At 40.4% G+C, this 19,446-nt stretch overlaps 1 protein-coding gene across 3 annotated transcripts in view; it reads left to right on the forward strand.

Moving 5' to 3' along the window:
• The window catches only part of LOC139370554 (kinesin light chain 1-like), a 36,672-nt gene extending 19,524 nt beyond the window's left edge, over positions 1 to 17,148 (forward strand). The window contains exons 9-16 of one of the 3 annotated variants that reach the window (XM_071110124.1): positions 131 to 230; positions 2,371 to 2,420; positions 2,983 to 3,038; positions 3,164 to 3,272; positions 3,646 to 3,762; positions 9,505 to 9,629; positions 14,485 to 14,548; positions 14,840 to 17,148. In XM_071110124.1, the coding sequence (XP_070966225.1) occupies positions 131 to 230; positions 2,371 to 2,420; positions 2,983 to 3,038; positions 3,164 to 3,272; positions 3,646 to 3,762; positions 9,505 to 9,629; positions 14,485 to 14,548; positions 14,840 to 14,923 (705 nt within the window). In that variant the 3' untranslated portion in view covers positions 14,924 to 17,148. Of the gene's footprint in view, positions 1 to 130; positions 231 to 2,370; positions 2,421 to 2,982; positions 3,039 to 3,163; positions 3,273 to 3,645; positions 3,763 to 5,972; positions 8,607 to 9,504; positions 9,630 to 14,484; positions 14,549 to 14,839 lie in introns of those variants that run through there. The other 2 variants (XM_071110123.1, XM_071110125.1) reach the window with 2 other exon arrangements.
• Positions 17,149 to 19,446: the final 2,298 nt, after the last annotated feature.

Raw genomic sequence — 19,446 nt, forward strand, 5'->3', positions numbered from 1 at the left:
GGATGAGAATGAACTTTGTTTTCCTTTTAAAGATCAAAAACCGTGATGGTTGCATCTGGTTCAGTGATTTGCTTTGTGCGTACTTGTAGTTCAAAGGTGAAATGTCTGAACCTTTTCTCCCGTCTCCCAGGCTTCGTGTTACTTGAAGCAGGGGAAGTACAAGGAGGCGGAAATCCTTTACAAAGAGATCCTCACCCAAGCTCACGAGAAGGAATTTGGATCCGTGGATGGTGAGCAAACTAGTCCAAAACTCGAAAGGGCCACAACAAACACTTGGGGACAGTAGTCACTTTGCCTCCTTATTTGCAAACTTTTTTTTCAGAATGTTCTTCATCTACACAGTTACAGTACGATCTAGTGTTTCTTTCACATTAAATGGCTGTTCAGTCAATCGACATCAACGTGAGTCCATTTACATAAATCCTTATGTGAATTCAAAGTCTTCGGTTTCTAGAAGGAACAATAGAGCACCTGACTGTACTGACCATAGACGTACAATAAGTCTGTGGTTCTGACATTTTAGAACACCGTTATTTCACACACAGCTAGTTTGCCAGCAGACAATGCTAACTGTGATTTGTCACATTTTGCCATCAATTGTTAGGATGGGTTATTATGACACCCAGTTAATGACAATGAAGTGTAGCGGTTCATTGCTAATGAGAACATAGTCAACATTCGACTTGAAGTACAGAATGGTGCAGGATAGAGCAGACTGATTTTAAGAGCTGTTCAAGAAATACTTGAATCAGTTTTTAATTTCTATATAAAGAAAGCAACTGGTTACTAAGAGTATATGAAAGGATTGTTTAGTATATTTAAAATTAAAATACATTTAGATGTAAAGATTTTGAATATATTTTAAGGGCTAACTAAACAATGTTTTTTTTTTGTTAAATTACCCCATTGGAAGAAGAGGATTTGACTTCTTCCCATATTGAATGTATTGGAAACTTTTTCCTGGCATTTGCAAGCTGTACCTGATAGTTTTCACTTGCGGTGTTACGGATGATCGAAGTGCCATAAAAGGTCTTCTTGAACGTTCTCTCTAAATGCCATATTATTGTAGGATAATCACTGGGAGTGTGCATATGATACACAGCAATGAAGGTAAGTGGAAACATTGGTGGGGTTTTTCCCAGAGTGAAATATGCACATATCTGAAACAAGAACAAAATCCAACTTGGTTTACATAGGTGTTTCTTATTATATTGCTCTCCATTTAATTATTTATTACCATTTGCGATACAAAGATATTTAAGTCTCGGTTTTGTGTGTCTTCATGCATGAGGGCATGGAATTGTCTAGACTTTGTTAGTTTCGTGTTTTATTTTTTTCATCTTGTGTAAAATTCCATACTTTGTTATAGTTTATATAATAGTGGCATTGTTTTTTTGTTTTTCTTTGGTTCTTCTGTCATGAAGTCGTCTCTTATTTCAAACCTTTCTTTGGAAATCCCTCCTTGAAGTAGTGTGACACAATGCCTTCGTAACACTGTTATAGGATCACATGTATTTTTTTATACATAACATACATGACCACTTATAACTACTAGCATAATACTTATGTCGCTGTAAAGAAAACAAAGATTGGTTATCATACTGTAAAAAAAAAAAAATGGATAAGTATGTCTTCATTATGATAGTGTTTTTCAGGCTTAACATGCCAAGATATTTCAAGTAAGCTACCACATGTGTTCTTCTTTACTGTACTTTCATTGTCTTTCGCAATCACATGTTATGTTGAGTTTATTGAATGTTTTTGACTGACAATATTCTGTTCATTTTATTTTGACATTTTTATGAAATCAATTAAATACGCTTCATTTATTTTTGTTTATCCATAATGAAATTGAATGGCAAAGGTATCTCTCCTCAAGATGTAACATGCGAAATGATGGGTTGACTTTGATTTGAGGTTTTAGTATTTTTACACACAAGTACCTTTCATGCCAACTTTATTTTCACGCATTTCTTTTTCCATATTCTCAATAAATTTGAGGCAGAATTGTGACCTTGTCTCTCTCTTGAGTTTCTTACCATGCCAATATAATGCACAGTTAATTAACAAATAGGTCTCAATTGATTCTGTGAGGGGGTGGGGATGAATTTGAGGGATTATCAGAATTCTGGTCTCAGGTTGAAACAGCGTTTTAAAACCATCTCAAACCATTACTGAGATTAAGAGGCTGCGATACGATCTTGTCACAGGAAAAAAAGGAACAAAGTTGAACTAATGTTGCCTACATGTCAGCAAGGTACAGCTGTCTACGTCTGTATCCTACCATTTGTTCAACGCCTGTCGGTTACTTGTTGGGGGTGTTTTTGCCAGCACACAGCACACCTTTCTCTTTCTCCTCTGTCTCTGCAGCTGAGAACAAACCCATCTGGATGCATGCTGAGGAGCGGGAGGAGTGCAAGGTAAAGTGTGTGTGTGTGTGTGTGTGTGAGAGAGAGAGAGCGAGCGGGCATAAACGGACATGTGGCAGGGGTGCCAATTCTTTTCAGGAACGCCTATTTGTTTACTTGTTAATTCGGTCTGGTCCCGTGTTGCTCAGTTGGTAGAGCATGGCGCTTGAAATCACCAGGTTTGAGGGTTTAATTCCCATGGGGGACCAGTAAGAGAACATTAAAATGTGTGTACTCACTGCTGTAAGTTGCTCTGGATAAGAGTGTCTGCTAAATGACAAAAATTAGGGGGAAGAATGCTTAGATGCAGCGATATGACATCATACACCGAGGCAGCAACTTCCTGCTAGCTGAAAACAACAAAAAGCTTTTCCCAAGCATGCCTCAAGGTGCACATTGCTAACAGTCAGTAGTGGTGGTCTGGACGGATTGAAATTCTGTTTTCTGTAAGCAGGATGTTGCCCCACTGTTTGTTTGTTTGTCATAGCTGAGTCATTTTCAAAAATGTGAGGGGTTTCCCTTTCTGTGATTATAAAAAATCCTCCTCTATCCAACTCTATTTTTCTATCACCAGAGCAAAGACGGCTATGGAGATTATGGCGGCTGGTATAAAAACTGCAAGGTGAACAGGTAAGAAAATAAGTCCACTTAAAGACTTGTAAGCACTACCGAAGTAAAGGAATGCTACTGATTAGCATCTCTGTAGTCACTGCAGTGATTTTGAAGTGACCTTGGTGTGTGTGTGTGTCTATCAGCCCCACTGTCAACACCACGCTACGTAATCTGGGAGCTCTGTACCGCCGGCAAGGCAAGATGGAGGCTGCTGAGACCCTGGAGGAGTGTGCCTTGAGGTCCCGAAAACAGGTCAGCTTCTCTCTCTCACACACACACATTAACCCTCAAATGTATAAAAACGCACACATGTTCAAGCTTAAATCCACACTATGAAATCCAAACTTGTGTATATTAAGTTATGGAAATGCTCGAACTGAATGTTGACATTCACAGAGACTTTAAGATCTATTGTTGCATATTGAGTATTAGTATTTCCCTATTTCTTGCTTGCCTTTCTTTGATCCAGGGCACATCCATATATTCATGGACTATTTTGCTTGATTGTGTGTTTGTGACTGCATGGTTTACTGATTTTTACCAATCAGTTGCACCAATTACTTTCAATAATAATGTAAGAACAAAAGGTGAAATTATATTGGAAGGATTTGTGTGTTTTGTTCAGGGTGGGGTGGAGCTGCAGAGAGACGGAGACAGGAGGAGGAGCAGGGAGAGTCTGAGCAGCGTAAAATATGAGAGCCCCTCCGAAGCAGGGGAGGACGGCAGCGTGGACTGGAACGGGGTGAGTGCACTGCACAGACACACACACCTAAGCCTTCTTATATTATTTAAGAAGGCATTGAGTGCATATGTACTGTAAAATATATACAAAATTGTGGACACCCCTTCAAATTAGTAAATTATGCTATTTCAGCTGCACCCGTTGCTGACAGGTGTATAAAATCGAGCACACCACCATGCAATCTCCATAGGCCACCATTTGGCAGTAGAATGGCCTTACAAAAGAGCTCAGTGACTTTCAACGTGGCACCATCATAGGATGCCACCTTTCCAACAAGTCAGTTTGTCAATTTCTGCCCTGCTAGAGCTGCCCCGCTCAACTGTAAGTGCTGTTATTGTGATGTGGAAACGTCTAGGAGCAACAACGGCTCAGCCGCGAAGTGGTAGGCATCACAAGCTCACAGAATGGGACAGTTGAAGCGTGTAAAAATCATCTGTCCTCACTCACTACCGAGTTCCAAACTGCCTCTTCAAGTCAGCACAAGAACTGTTCGTTGGGAGCTTCACGAAATGGGTTTAGATGGCAGTCCGATGGATGAACCCAGGTTTGGCGGATGCTAGGAGAACGCTACCTGCACCAATGCATAGTGCAAACTGTAAAGTTTGGTGGAGAAGGAATAATGGTCTGAGGCTGTTTTTCATGGTTTGGGCTAGGCCCCTCGGTTCCGGTGAAAGGAAATCTTAATGCTACAGCATACAATTACATTCTAGACGATTCTGTGCTTCCAACTTTGTGGCAACAGTTTGGGGTAGGCCCTTTCCTGTTTCAGCATGACAATTCCCTGTGCACACAACGCCATACAGAAATGGTTTGTCGAGATTGGTGTGGAAGAACTTTACTGCCCTGCACAGAGCCCTGACCTCAACCCCATCGATCACCTTTGGAATGAATTGGAATGCTGACTACGAGCCAGGCCTAATCGCCCAACATCTATGCCCGACCTCACTAATGCTCTTGTTGCTCAATGGAAGCAAGTGCCCGCAGCAATGTTCCAACATCTAGTGGAAAGCCTATGCAGAAGAGTGGAGGCTGTTAAAGCAGCAAAGGGGGGACCAACTCGATATTAATGCCCATGATTTTGGAATGAGATGTTCGACGAGCACTTGTCAATCCAGAAGACATGTTATTTATTTATATCCTCTAATAATGTATTTTATATATTATACTTGGTTTAATATATACTAGGTATACATGACAGACTGACCAGGTGAATCCAGGTGAAAGCTATAATCCCTTATTGATGTCACTTGTTAAATCCACTTCAATCAGTGTAGATGGAGGGAGACGGGTTGAGAGGGATTTTTAAGCCTTGAGACATCGATTGTGCCATTCAGAGGGTGAATGGGCAAGGCAAAAAATGTAAGTGCCTTTGAACGGGGTATGGTAGTAGGTGCCAGGCGCACTGGTTTGTCAAGAACTGCAAAGCTGCTGGGTTTTTCACGTTCAACAGTTTCCTGTGTGTATCAAGAATGGTCCACCACCCAAAGGACATCCAGCTAACTTGACGAGACCGTAGGAAGCATTGGAGTCAACATGGGCCAGCATCCCTGTGGTACTCTTTCGACACCTTGTAGAGTCCATGCCTGACGAATTGAGGCTGTTCAATATTAGGAAGGTGTTCCTAATGTTTGGTATACTCAGTGTATAATGGTTTCTAATCAGTTTTAAAGCAGATTCTCCACAGCCCTGCTCCCTACTGTAGATGGCTAGGTGCACGCTGCATTGCAGGGTGAGCAGACTGCCAAGGTGCCCCTCGAGTCCCACTGCGGTTCACACTGAGTGTCATTAGCTGACTCATCGATATTGCGTTCAGTGCAGCGTAGCGTATACTACAAAAGCTTTGTCTTCTCTAAACCTTTTCAAATGATTACTGTGGTTTATAATTGTCAATTATTTGTGGCCCTACACTGTGTCTTCTACATTTAATTCTTTATGACAAATGCAAGTGTGCAGTCATGTTTGATACTGATTATATTTATATTGGTCATAAAATAATGTTCTAAGCTTTGTTCTAATCTTGCTTTGTTCCTCTCTAGAATGGTGTGTTAACCTTGTGTTTTTCTGCCTGTCATTTTTTTTCTTCTTTCTCTTTTTTGTTGTATCTCTCTTTCTCCCTGTTCTGGTTCTCTCTCTCCTCAATCTCTCTTGTATCGGTCTCTTTCGCTCGCCACTTTTCTTCTTGTTCTTTCTCTTTGTCCTTCATTCATTAGGCCTAAATCAGCGGGATGACCTTCCTCCGCCTCACTCTTCTCAACCAATCAAAATCAAGCCAATCGAATCAAAATGGATGCCCCTCGTCATTTCCTCTGTGTGAAGCCTCTTCTAATCTCTCATGAAGGACTCCTCCTTCATCCCCACTCCAAATCCTGGCCCAAACTGATTATACCTTTCACCGCCCCCTCTACGCATGCTCTCTATCTTCTTCTACACTCTACCCCTCGTCTCCTTGTCTCTTGCCCTCTTCTTGCGTTTTCTTTATACCTAATTTTCTTTCTAGTTATCTTCCTATCTCATTCATGCCCACTGATTTCTCTCATCGTTCTGCATCATCTTTCAGCCCTTCTCTTCCTCTATCCATCTCTCCCCCTCTGTCCCTCCCTTTCTCTTGCTGTGTCATCACTTGTATAGTGTGTATGATATTCTAACCAATAAGAGATGTTGGACAGTGGCACCAGAGGCCAATTGAACACTGGAAACTTAACTATCAAAGCTTCGGATTGGTTGTTTGATTTTTCCCTCTTCTGTTCTCCTTGTATGCAAATATGATTGTTTTTAAATTGATCTTCCAACAAGCACAGTCGCACAGTTATAACGGCATCAATTATTAGTCCACTACCAAATGAGACCAGTCAGAATTTTTATCCCGTTTTGTTATCGCTATAACATTATTTGCCACTGAAGAGCAACTAGCTACAGTAGTGGTTTTTATTTTGCTGCAGCCAGCTTTTTGCCCTGACGTTTGACCAGGATTGAACTACCTAGGTGCCTTTTTTTTTTCACTTATTTTGTTTTTCACTTATTTTGTTATCTTGCTACTTGTTTTAAGTGTGACCATGACCTGTGTTAAATATGTATGCGTACTATTATGTTATATAGGAGGAAATGTAAGAAAATAAACAAATAATGTGACACTATTATGATTCCAAGTCACGTCGCCACTTACAAGCACCTTTTGAGTTTACACATCGATTACTTGTGTTATTGAGATGTATATCTGTCTCCTGTTTTATTTTGTTTACTTTGAAATAGTTTCTTATAGCATAGTGTTTATCATAATGCTTATTTCTTTGCATTGTCCCTCTAAGCAATTGCTTAATATTTTAAGCCATTATTATTATTATTATTATTATTATTATTATATAGCCATAAGTTTAGGAATTATGGTATTGACTTTTTAAAGAGGAACAGCTTGCGAACTGTAGAATAAATGTTTGAATTTAATGGCATTTTGCAAATTGCTTCTCCAAACCCATCTTGAAAAAAATATATATAATAATCTGTAATTATGCTCCAAGCGAGATCTTGTTTCATGTTTTGAAGTAGCCATTGAAAAGGGACACAAACAGCAGATACACAAATTAATATACACTCTGCCGCACAAAGTTGTTGTATTTGACTTTGTATTTTGTAAGCTTCCAAGTGAAATTTTGTGAGGTCCATTATTTGGTTTTACCTTGATGGTCTTCTTGTTGTTCCTCGCATAGCTCTCCCTCTTGTTATCCTCTCGTCTTAAAAGCCTACTTTACCCTGCCATGACGTAAGGCAGTCATAACAGCTTATGTTAGTTTATGACACCACTATGAATATCCATGGCACACATGCAATTACCAAGGTTAGCTATCTTGTCAGCCAACAACCTAGTTACCTTGAACACAGTAACATGAGACCTAGCTGGTTGCTCAAAAGCTATACGTTATAAATTGCCATGAGATTTTATGAATGCTGCTGATGACTATTGTTATGCTACGCTTTTAGCAGCTTAAAGATCGACTTTCGGTTGGGGATTGAAGTTGGGTGTGATCATATTGTGAGGCATCGTTTAACAGTTATGTTTCCTCACTGTAAAGATGTTTCAAACAACGCTGTTTCTTGAAATGTCCTCACTGATGTCCACGACTTAACTGTCCCAGTTTCTTTTGTATTTCCCATGTTTAAGTCACTTTTAGTTTAGTTAGTATTAATATAGAATGAGGGGAAACAATGTATTTTAGTCTGTAGTACTAGTAACTAACCTTCGAGCTAGCCAGTCGTTTCAGCATTAGCCAACACCACCTAATTGAAGTTGCCTGTATGCCATGTAGTTACTCTAAGCACTTTAACGATGATATAATAACTCTGTTTCACAATCAGTGCAGGTATATACTCAATTATAGTAGATTTACAGATAATGGTTTAAAAGTGCATGTGCTATACCAAAACTGATGCGGTACTATGAGACTATTAGTTCAAGTAGTTCATGTATATTTTAAAGTAATTACGCTATTGTTACCGTATGAAAATGCAATTCCACTTAACTGTGGCATTTTAGCATCTCAGTGAACGCCGCAAACAGATTAAATATACATATATAAAAATGAGCAGTAATTGTAGAGCCAAAGCAGTAGTAGTGGAGCTAGCCAATTCTGACACACTGGCTGGCTGGTAAGCCTATGTAGTGGAGCAATTTAGCTGTGTCATACTTTTTTTCATTGGTCCATCTGTTGAAAGTTGTGCTCTCCATTACTGGTTCTCCTCTCCCGGCATTGTGTAGGCCTACGCACACCCTCGCTTGTTGTGTTGTGATGAATGTGTCTCTTAACCTTGTTTGACATCGACTGAAAATAAAGACTTTCATTTTGGGCTTTTCTTTGGCTGGATGCTTGTGTAAACCGACCTGAGGGGGAACCGCACATCCGATATGCTCTCCTCCCTCCCTCTGGAGTCCATTGACCTAGTATCACTACCCGGAAGCTCTGGCGCATGATGGCTTCACTGCCATACTAAAATGTAGTACACAGCAATAGGCTGCAAATGAATCCAATTACATTTCACCACCTTCTTTCTACCTGAAGTGTGCACTTGTACATTCTCCCTCGAAGTGTGTCAGTTTAAGGACTGAAGGTTTACTTCCGTGGTGGTGTGGCATCAAAGACTAGTTTCTCAAAGCAAAGAACATTTCTACAGCTTCATCTTATTCATGCATTCTTGTTTGAAATGTAAGGTATTATCTTCAACACACTGTAAATTCCTATCTCTCCGGCCCCCTACTGGAGAAGTACTGATTTTGAAATAATGCCCTTGACTATGCCTTAGTAAGGGCAGGGTTTGGTTCGGGTAGCTTCTCATCTGCAGCCTTCATTTGTACTGGTCTGAAAAATACTGACCAGTATAAAATCATAGGGTGGCTACCAATTTGTGGACTTGAATTTTAATCTTCCAGTACTAACCCTAACCCACCATAACAGATGAAGGAAAGGAGACAAGGTGAGTATGAGTAAGCCACTTTACTAGATACAACCCTGGAGAGCTACAAAGTCTGCAGGTTTTTGTTCTAGGCCAGCGCAAAAAAACATTGGGTATGGTGAAGGAAGTTTCATGCTGGCAGCCTAGATTTATTGCTGATGCTTTTTGGAGACAGTTTTCCAAAGCAATCTGATATGTTTGGGCTGGACTGGAATAAAAATGTGCACACCCCTGGGGTCTATCAGGAAGGGATTGGGAGACTGAGTTTACAGGACTGTCTGAACCTGGGCGTTGTTTCAGGATGGCAGTTGGGTTCTGAGGAGAGCAGGATCGATGGGGAAGCTCCGGGACGTCATACGGCGAAGCAGCGAGATGCTGGTGAAGAAACTACAGGGGAACGGTCCCCCCGACCCACGCAACCCCCAGTAAGAGAGACAAACATTCACAAATACACAGTGCCTAGTGAGTTCTCACACCACATGCACAGTTAACATTTTTGCTGCCTTAAAGCTACAATATGTAAGACTTTTTCATTCAATTGGCTCTAAATGACCATAAAAGTGGCAAGGATCAGAGAATAAAATGCTTTGACGATTACATGATAACTTCAGACCCCAGTGTTGCCTCTCTGGCAAATCAAACTTTATTTGTCACATGCGCCGAATACAAGTGTAGACCTTAACTTGAAATGCTTACTTATAAGCCCTTAACCAACAGTGCAGTTCAAGAATAGTTAAGAAAATATTTACCACAGAAATTGGTAAAGTCCGCAAAAACTTAAAAACAACATCAATGGAGAATTCAACATACATGTGTAAGTAAAAACAAATGCAAATAAGTTCGAAAATGTGCTAATAATGAACATGACGACACACGCGTCTCGTAATAAGTAATGTTTTTGTTTGGTTATCTTTTGGAAATTGTAGAAATTAAACATTTTCCTTCAGAAGTTCCAGCTAGGCAGGCTAACGTTAGTTAGCTAACTTAAACTCGCCCCATTCCGTACAAATGTGCGCAACCGCAACATTCAAACGAGGCTACAAAGAAAACTAATGGGACTGTAGCGACTGCGTTGACTTCAACATCTGGGGTGTGAACTACGTTTCTATTCAGCGTTGATCGACATGGTAATGGCTCTATAGTATTGGAGAAAAGTTGAGAACTGACCCTCCGTTAGATTGTGACGTGTCATGCCGTAATGTACAGCACGCATAAAGCAACTATTTATTACAATCTCTCTTCACCAGGTGTAGCACTTGCCTCATCCTTTAAAAACAAGAAATGGACAGTGACGGGGGTAAGGGGGGATACCTAGTAATATTTTGCGTCATCACTGCAAGCGATCGTTCTCAAAGAAGATCACTTTAGCACCGCCCTAAAAACCCGATTCGAAATTCGACACAAACCTTCAAACAGGTATGTAATGACACATTATGTAAACTCTTTATAGTGTTTTATTTACATTTTAGAGGCGATAAGTTGGACAGATCGAGTGGAAAAAAAGCAATTTTCCCACACAACATCTCTACTCACTATCACGCATTAGTTTCGCTTCCCCACCTGACATTTTTAAAAAGACCTGACGTGGCTCATTGCCTTCTTGAATCATGCAGAAATGGGCAGCGTGGGGGTCATGTAATTGATTCTGTTGGAAAGGGGAGAAATTGTGCTTTACAACGGTATTGACATTACAGTTGATCTGGAAGTATTACGTTTTTGGGGGCGCTAAAATAAGGTCAATTGTACGGACCATGGCGATGTACAAAAGTGAGGTGAGTTTACGTTAATTAATTTGCTAGCTTTCATACAGTAAGGTATACATTGTAATGAAACAGGCAGGGAGCAGGTCTCGAACCCTCGACCTTCTAGCCCTAGGTCCGGCGCGCAATCGAATGTGCCGCAAAAGCACCCTCGTGCGGCAGAGTAAACCCAGGGTCGTTACAATATTAATAATTATATATTTAATATAAGTAGTCATAATTGACTGTAGCGCATATAAAGCACCCACAAACTACCAGTGGCTGAAAACACAATCATCGGGGGATGAACAAGTGACGAATTTCCGGGCCAAGGGTGGTCCATATTAAAAATCATTCCTTCCTCCCTTGCCCTGCAAGTGTATACTCTTCAGACGTCATGATACGTCATCAGAAGTGTCCACTTAATTTGAGGGCTGAGGGGATAGGGTGGGTCTTAAGTGTTTGACTGCGTTTTAAACTCATTAAAGACACACCCTCCTCCACTTACCCTCGCCTTATGCCCTTGGGGGATTCCCGCGGCCACCTTTGTCGTTGGTGCAAATGATTAGCCAAACAAGGGAAGTTGGCAACGTAAGCCCCTCAGCCTTCGTTCACTCCGGGCCTGAAACGCTCCATAATTCAATTTGCGATGATTGTACATCCTCTAAGAAAAGTTCGCCAAAACTTAACCAACACTTTATATGGAGAAGTCAACAAACAAGTGTAAGTAACAACTAATGTAAATAAGTTGCAAATTGTGCTACTAATGCACATGACGGCTCAAACACATATCATAAAAGTAATGATGTTTTTGTTTGGTTAGCTTTTGGAAATCACACTTATACATTTGTATTTTTTGATTTACCTGATATACACTGCTAAAAAAAATAAAGGGAACACTAAAATAACACATCCTAGATCTGAATGAATGAAATATTCTTATTAAATAGTTTTTTCTTTACATAGTTGAATGTGCTGACAACAAAATCACACAAAAAAGTATCAAGGGAAATCTAATTTATCAACCCATGGAGGTCTGGATTTGGAGTCACACTCCAAATTAAAGTGGAAAACCACACTACAGGCTGATCCAACTTTGATGTAATGTCCTTAAAACAAGTCAAAATGAGGCTCAGTAGTGTGTGTGGCCTCCATGTGCCTGTATGACCTCCCTACCAGGCCTGGGCATGCTCCTGATGAGGTGGCGGATGGTCTCCTGAGGGATCTCCTCCCAGACCTGGACTAAAGCATCCGCCAACTCCTGGACAGTCTGTGGTGCAACGTGGCGTTGGTGGATGGAGCGAGACATGATGTCCCAGATGTGCTCAATTGGATTCAGGTCTGGGGAACGGGTGGGCCAGTTCATAGCATCAATGCCTTCCTCTTGCAGGAACTGCTGACACACTCCAGCCACATGAGGTCTAGCATTGTCTTGCATTAGGAGGAACCCAGGGCCAACCACACCAGCATATGGTCTCACAAAGGGGTCTGAGGATCTCATCTCGGTACCTAATGGCAGTCAGGCTACCTCTGGCGAGCACATGGAGGGCTGTGCGGCCCCCCAAAGAAATGCCACCCCACGCCATGACTGACCCACCGCCAAACCGGTCATGCTGGAGGATGTTGCAGGCAGCAGAACGTTCTCCACGGCGTCTCCAGACTGTCACGTCTGTCACATGTGCTCAGTGTGAACCTGCTTTCATCTGTGAAGAGCACAGGGCGCCAGTGGCGAATTTGCCAATCTTGGTGTTCTCTGGCAAATGCCAAACGTCCTGCACGGTGTTGGGCTGTAAGCACAACCCCCACCTGTGGACGTCGGGCCCTCATACCACCCTCGGAGTCTGTTTCTGACCGTTTGAGCAGACACATGCACATTTGTGGCCTGCTGGAGGTCATTTTGCAGGCCTCTGGCAGTGTTCCTCCTGCTCCTCCTTGCACAAAGGCAGAGGTAGCTTGTCCTGCTGCTGGGTTGTTGCCCTCCTACGGCCTCCTCCACGTCTCCTGATGTACTGGCCTGTCTCCTGGTAGCGCCTCCATGCTCTGGACACTACGCTGACAGACACAGCAAACCTTCTTGCCACAGCTTGCATTGATGTGCCATCCTGGATGAGCTGCACTACCTGAGCCACTTGTGTGGGTTGTAGACTCCGTCTCATGCTACCACTAGAGTGAAAGCACCGCCAGCATTCAAAAGTGACCAAAACATCAGCAAGGAAGCATAGGAACTGAGAAGTGGTCTGTGGTTATCACCTGCAGAACCACTCCTTTATTGGGGGTGTCTTGCTAATTGCCTATAATTTCCACCTGTTGTCTATTCCATTTGCACAACAGCTTGTGAAATCTATTGTCAATCTTCGCAATCGGAGGGTCCTGGAGTATTAAACAGGGGTGCCAATATATTTTATCCTTATTTACTTATTACTTGTTTAACAAAATGTATTTCTCTGAGCAATTGTATTAGTATAAAATAGTGTAATTGTAAAAAATTATATAAATTATATTGCTCAGTATTTATTATTTATTCTATACAATTTTTGTTTGCTGATCTTTTGCCAATAATTTTGGACCTGACTACATACTTTCGATCTGGTTTTAGACATTCAATTAGGGATGCACCGGTGTGGATATTCTCGGCTGTTATGGCCTTCTCAACCATTCTAGCACAGATAGAAGCTGCAACCAAGTTGCTATGTTCATGAGGCTATTAAGAAAATATGTGAAATGACTTGAATATGGGAAAGGTTAAAAAAAAGTATATTTGCATCACAAAGTGGCTGAGGAAATGAGGTGCTTTGGAGGCTGAATGGGGCTTTAAATGCCAAAATAGCCAATAATGTCAAATGTGATTCATTTCAGTACAATGTTTCTCCCACCTGCCTGTATCCCCATCTGATTTCCATGCTGTCTCAATAGTGTCAAAATACCATTTTCTATGTATAATATATATATATATATATATATATATATATTTAGATGACAATATTCACACACTGGAGATTATTTTAACCAAGAATCAAAAAAAAAAAAATGTATTCCCTCTCCACTCCAATCTTCATTATCTTAATTGTGTTTCTGCAACTACAGCACCTCAAGTCTGACACTGCGTTTTTGGTTAAGGATAATGCTCCAGTGTTTTTTTGTTTTGTTTTTTACAGCTATTGTCTTCCTCTTTATTAGGCCCACCAACCCAGCATTTCTGTATAAGATTCCGTTGAAGATAAATAGCACAAAAATCATCTTAAATGTACTGTTTATATTAATGATTAATCTCACACAAAGCTATGCTATTCTGAGCAGATATTCAGTAAGTTTTACTAAATCAAACAAAATTGAAATGCACTTGACAACTGTGTAAACAAATTAAAATGTTGCGACATTAATTTGACACACAAATTCACACAACACGATACACCCCTCTATTCATTCTAGGTCCAGTACCCTTCAGTGGCCTCACACGAACAAAGACACACACACACTCTCTAAAGCATAAGACATTTCATCTAAATGTGGTTAAGTGAAAATGCTTTGTTTTTCTTTGCAGTATGAAACGAGCTGCCTCTCTGAACTATTTGAACAAGAGAAGTGATGACGATGACTCCTTTCAGGTAACACGTCCCCTAGTTGATATAGCGATATTCAATACTTGCTTAGTTTGCATTATGGCCTTGAAGCAACTTATCGGCTGCCTGCTGAATAGTTCACCTTAGTTCACCCAGGACCAAGATACCTGTTCTAAAAACACCCCCACCATTCTCTCTCTTCAAAATCAGGTTTAGTGATAAAGCATGACCTTGTATTTTTTTAAATTTTTTATCTGTATTTTTTTCATTTTCTCTTTCTTTCTCTGTCTCCCTATCTCTCTCCTCCTGTCTCTGTCTCTCTCGTTCTCTTTACAGAGTCCAGCAGGTGGCAGGAGGCTAAGGCAGAGCAGGAACCTGAGTTCCAGTACTGTTGAGCTCTACAGTGGAACTGGAAACTGAACACACACACTCTCAACAGTTTTACCAAATATTATGTTTAATTCTAAACCAAAAATTCTGTAGTTTCCATTCCTACATTTAAACACTGTTTAATGTTATTGCTGATTTCTAGACATTGCATGAATTTTGTAGACTTTCTGTAGAATACAAAAAATATATATTGTAAAAATGTGCTTGGTTTTAATGTCATTGATATATTGTGAGATTAGACCGCGAGAATCCTTACTGCTTGGCTTAGTTTGATACAAATCCCCTTAAGGTGCTCTGTGCAATCAGACACCCAGGGCAGTATATTGTGGACAATAGTGTTTCCCATGGAGACCAGGCCTGGATCTATTATTCACCAGACCCGCAGCTTCCGAAAGCATGGTGGGTCAGTACTCTTCCCAAATCAGAGAGGATTATTATTTTCAAGAGCTGTTCAATTGAGCTATTACGCTTCTTTTTGCAGTGTTTTCTCCCCCTTTCCATAACCATGAAAATACTCGGTACTGTAGTTAAATAGTAATTAAGTCACGGAGATGTTATTCATGAATTTAGAATATAGAATCAAATATATCTGAGATTGAAAGGGGTACTTCACCTAATAAAAATGTACACAAAGAAAATAGTTTATGGAACCAGATATTTCTTGTTTATATAGGGGGCTCCCGAGTGGACCAGTGGTCTAAGGCACTGCATCTCCGTGCTAGAGGTGACCTGATTCGATTCCAGGCTGTATCACAACCGGCTGTGATTGGGAGTCCCATAGGACGACGCACAATTGGCCCAGCGTCGTTAGGGTTTGGCGGGGTAGGCTGTCAATGTAAATAAGAATATGTTCTTTACTGACTTGCCGAGTTAAATAAAACATATAGCTGTTACTATAGCTTAGCCTTTAGCATGGTTGAGTGTAAAACAAAGTGGTGCCAGAACCGCTGGTAGCTTGTTCCAAATGACTTCTTTTTTTTTTACCATGTTCATTAGTTAGGGTGTTCCTCAGAGATGTTCAAGTTAAAGGAGCAATATGAGCACAAATAACTCTGGGGGAAAGCGCAGCTACTGAAATTAACCTTAATCTCAGTACTTACTCAGTAAAGGTCAAATGTCATGATGTAATTATCATTTTAGGTTAGATTGTAACCACATATTGACCTGGTTATTTTACGTTTCTTCGGGCTCTGTATAAGAAACTAATACAGTAATTATTTATCTCAGGGTCCGGGATCTAGTGTTTCCCAAGGCTATACTTTACAATTCTGTATCTTAGTTCTAATTCATGCTATATGGGTTCCAAAAGGCTTCTTTGGGTGTCCCCATAGAATAAACATTTTTGGTTCCTGGTAGAACTCTTTTGTGTTCCATGTAGAACCCTCTGTGTCAAGGGTTTTATATGGAACTAAGAAGGGTTCTACTTGGAACCAAAACGGGTTCTTGAAAGGTTTCTCCTATGGGGACAGCCGAAGAACCCTTTTAGGTTCTAGATAGCACCTTTTTTTTCTAAGAGTATAGCCATATCTTCCCTGTTCTTGATCTGTTTGTGCTCTTGACCACTCCATTGCACATTCTCAAGCCCAACAGTCTAGCCTCACAGCAAAATTGTCATGTTTGGCATGATAATAAGTGACATCTAAGTTGGCATGATAGCACAAACAGACTGGCACAGGCGAAGGCTAACTTTTGTATGGATGTCAAAATGTTTCAATGTTGAAGAGTGAAGGTAACAAACAAACAAAAAATTCTATAGATTTTCCTCCCTAAGAACGTTACTGGATTGATACCAAAAGTAAGACTTTTCTTTTTCATTCAGCCATGCAAGAGATAAGTTCCTTTAGATTTATTTACCAGTTGTAGCACAGATATTCAATTATATAATGAAAAAGGATTCTACTTAAATATAATGATTGATAACGTTTTATTGAGTTTGTATTATTCAGTCATGTGAATATAGTATTGAACTAAAAAATATCATTAGGCTTTAATTGTGAATGATTTTTAAAATGATTCATATTTGTTTAAATATGATTGTAAGATTTAAAATGTATCACTTTGGTGCTATATATGTGTTTATATGTAGATGAGGTTTTTCATATTCAGATGACTCACTGTTTAAAGGGTATTTTTGTTGGTGTAAAACTGATTGTTTAACATTCTCAGGTTATGATATTCATCTCATGTGATCATTTTCAGTCAGAATTCCTTCATTGAATGCAAATAAACACGAAGTCTTGAGAAAATGAATCAAATGATTTAAATTATCAAGGGGTTTTGCTTTTCTGATAATGGAAATGGAATAGAACAGAATATAGAATAGAATGAACAAAATTGAGCCCGAGGAGGAATCGAGCCCTAATTTTAAGAGTCAAGTATAGTGCAGGCATCGTTTAATGGAACACTGGTGGCTGACATACCAAGGATTTATATAAACCATATTTATAAAAAGCATAGTTATTCACACCGTCTTCGGTTTGACGTAGCACATGTTTTATTTTCCAAGGACATGCACACGTGACACCCCCGCTTCCTATCGCACAGCGGCATTGAGTACCGTTCTCATAGCAGCAGGATATTATGCTGGCAGCACGACCGGGGATTTATTTTTGCAGAGTCCCCCTGCAAATTAATGCTAAACTTTTGGCATATCGATGTTTTTTCAACACTCTAGTGCAGTACGACTGTTTTTCACAGCATTGCAACCACCTATGTGAAAAAATTGATATTTTGACATACTTTTTATTTGTATAATGTATCCAAAGGTTTACACCAATACTGGTATGTTGAAAGCTATTGTGTAGGGCAGGTTATATTTAAAGGGTATCTGGACCTGCTGATTTGGCCTTGTTTTTGGGTTGCTCCTCAAAAAATGTTGGTGGCCATGACAGATGCAAAACTTCAGTTGGCTTGGGTCTGTGTGGTTTTGACGTGGGTGTTTCTTGGGTGTGTCATTGTCACCATCAAGACACACCCATCTGCCAGAGCTTTGGTCGCAGCTGTTTCACCCCACTCAAACAAACAAACCTCATGCGGGTTGAGTTCAATAACTACAGACAGATAGGTGTGTGGTGAGATGCTGGAGGAAGCTTCAAATAGGTCAGTAGCCTGCAGAGTAATTTAAGAATGCAATTGCTGAATTTGTGTAGATATTCTAAACTAAGTGTTTTGATAATATTTAAATGTAATAACAGGTCCATGTAGAATAAACCACCATTTACATAATTACCATAGAAGCAGTGTTCTGCTAATATAACAACGTGCGTCTTTCATTGTCATTCCCAGCTGATACAGATACTGTGCCTATCATAATTTTGTTTGATGTAAATGAGGCTACCTTGGCAAACATGTCACAGTGGTCATACCTTCCTGTGTGGTTTCCCGTGTACAAAAGGAGTTCCTTGATCCTGGTGCAGAATACATAGGGTTTCTCCCTCGCCATATTGAATGATACGATTCAATTCAATCATTTAAAAAAAGGCAATACAAGTAAAAGCTGTTTACTACATTTTTTATGCTGAGTGCCAGGTCTTTCTACATTTAAAGACATTAGTATCAAGCCCGTCTGTCAGACTGGACTTCATCACATTATCTTGCAAGTCTCCATGTTCTGGCTCCATACATGTTTCTGTGAACACATACACACACAGTCACTGTTGAATTACCAAAGGCATGTTGCTATGTTGAAGTTTGAACAGGTGCAGACTCAAACCTGCCTAATCTATGACCATTGGTGAGTGGGAAAGAGGTGAGGCTGGAGGTAAGGCCTTTACCAGCGCCCCATTGATGAGCATGGCAGCGTAGATCAGCCCTGGCCCCTCAAAGATACTGGACAGTCACACACAAACACACTCCCAGAGCACTGATTACATAATCAATGGTGGTTATGATTAGCATGGTGGAGTCACCTTTTATTTCACTTGTGAAAGTGAAATAGAATGGAAGTGAAATAGAATGGTAAACACAGTGATCAGGCTAGGTTATGAAGGTGAATTTGGACAAAACTCGAAACAGTTTTGACCATTGACCAGGTCAAATGTCACCAACCTGGTTTAAGTGTACTCCCTGTTCCATTTATAGGAATGCTCAAAGCAAGGACATGTCCGTGATGCTGAAGGGTCCCCTTGCTGGTCTCTTCTGTGTTGCGTGTTCGGCTGGACATATCTCGAACAACTGCAGCAGGCAATCCTCATAAACAATGTACTTCCTCATTTTATGAGGTGGTGTTGACCGAGAGGGCCTGTGACAGGGTTGTACAATAGACAGCCAAGTGGTAAATTGCATTTTGTTACAAAGAAAGGACAAAGCTTTTTGACTATGCACTTCACAACCAAAATGACTCTATTACTTGTATCTGCTTAGCTGGGTAATTAACCTACTAGTTTATCAAACCGGGTATTTTTAATAACACTTTTCACATAACACACATTACAGTTGTCGATGAAGCCGTCTGTGTCATCAGAGCAGTAACTCGGGTCAAGCTAATTATGTTCTATGCTTTAGATGTAGCCTGACTGAAGCTCCAGATTGGATTAGATTCAGGCCGGTGACGC

Source organism: Oncorhynchus clarkii, chromosome 17 (assembly GCF_045791955.1).
Source record: "Oncorhynchus clarkii lewisi isolate Uvic-CL-2024 chromosome 17, UVic_Ocla_1.0, whole genome shotgun sequence".
NCBI lineage: Eukaryota > Metazoa > Chordata > Actinopteri > Salmoniformes > Salmonidae > Oncorhynchus > Oncorhynchus clarkii.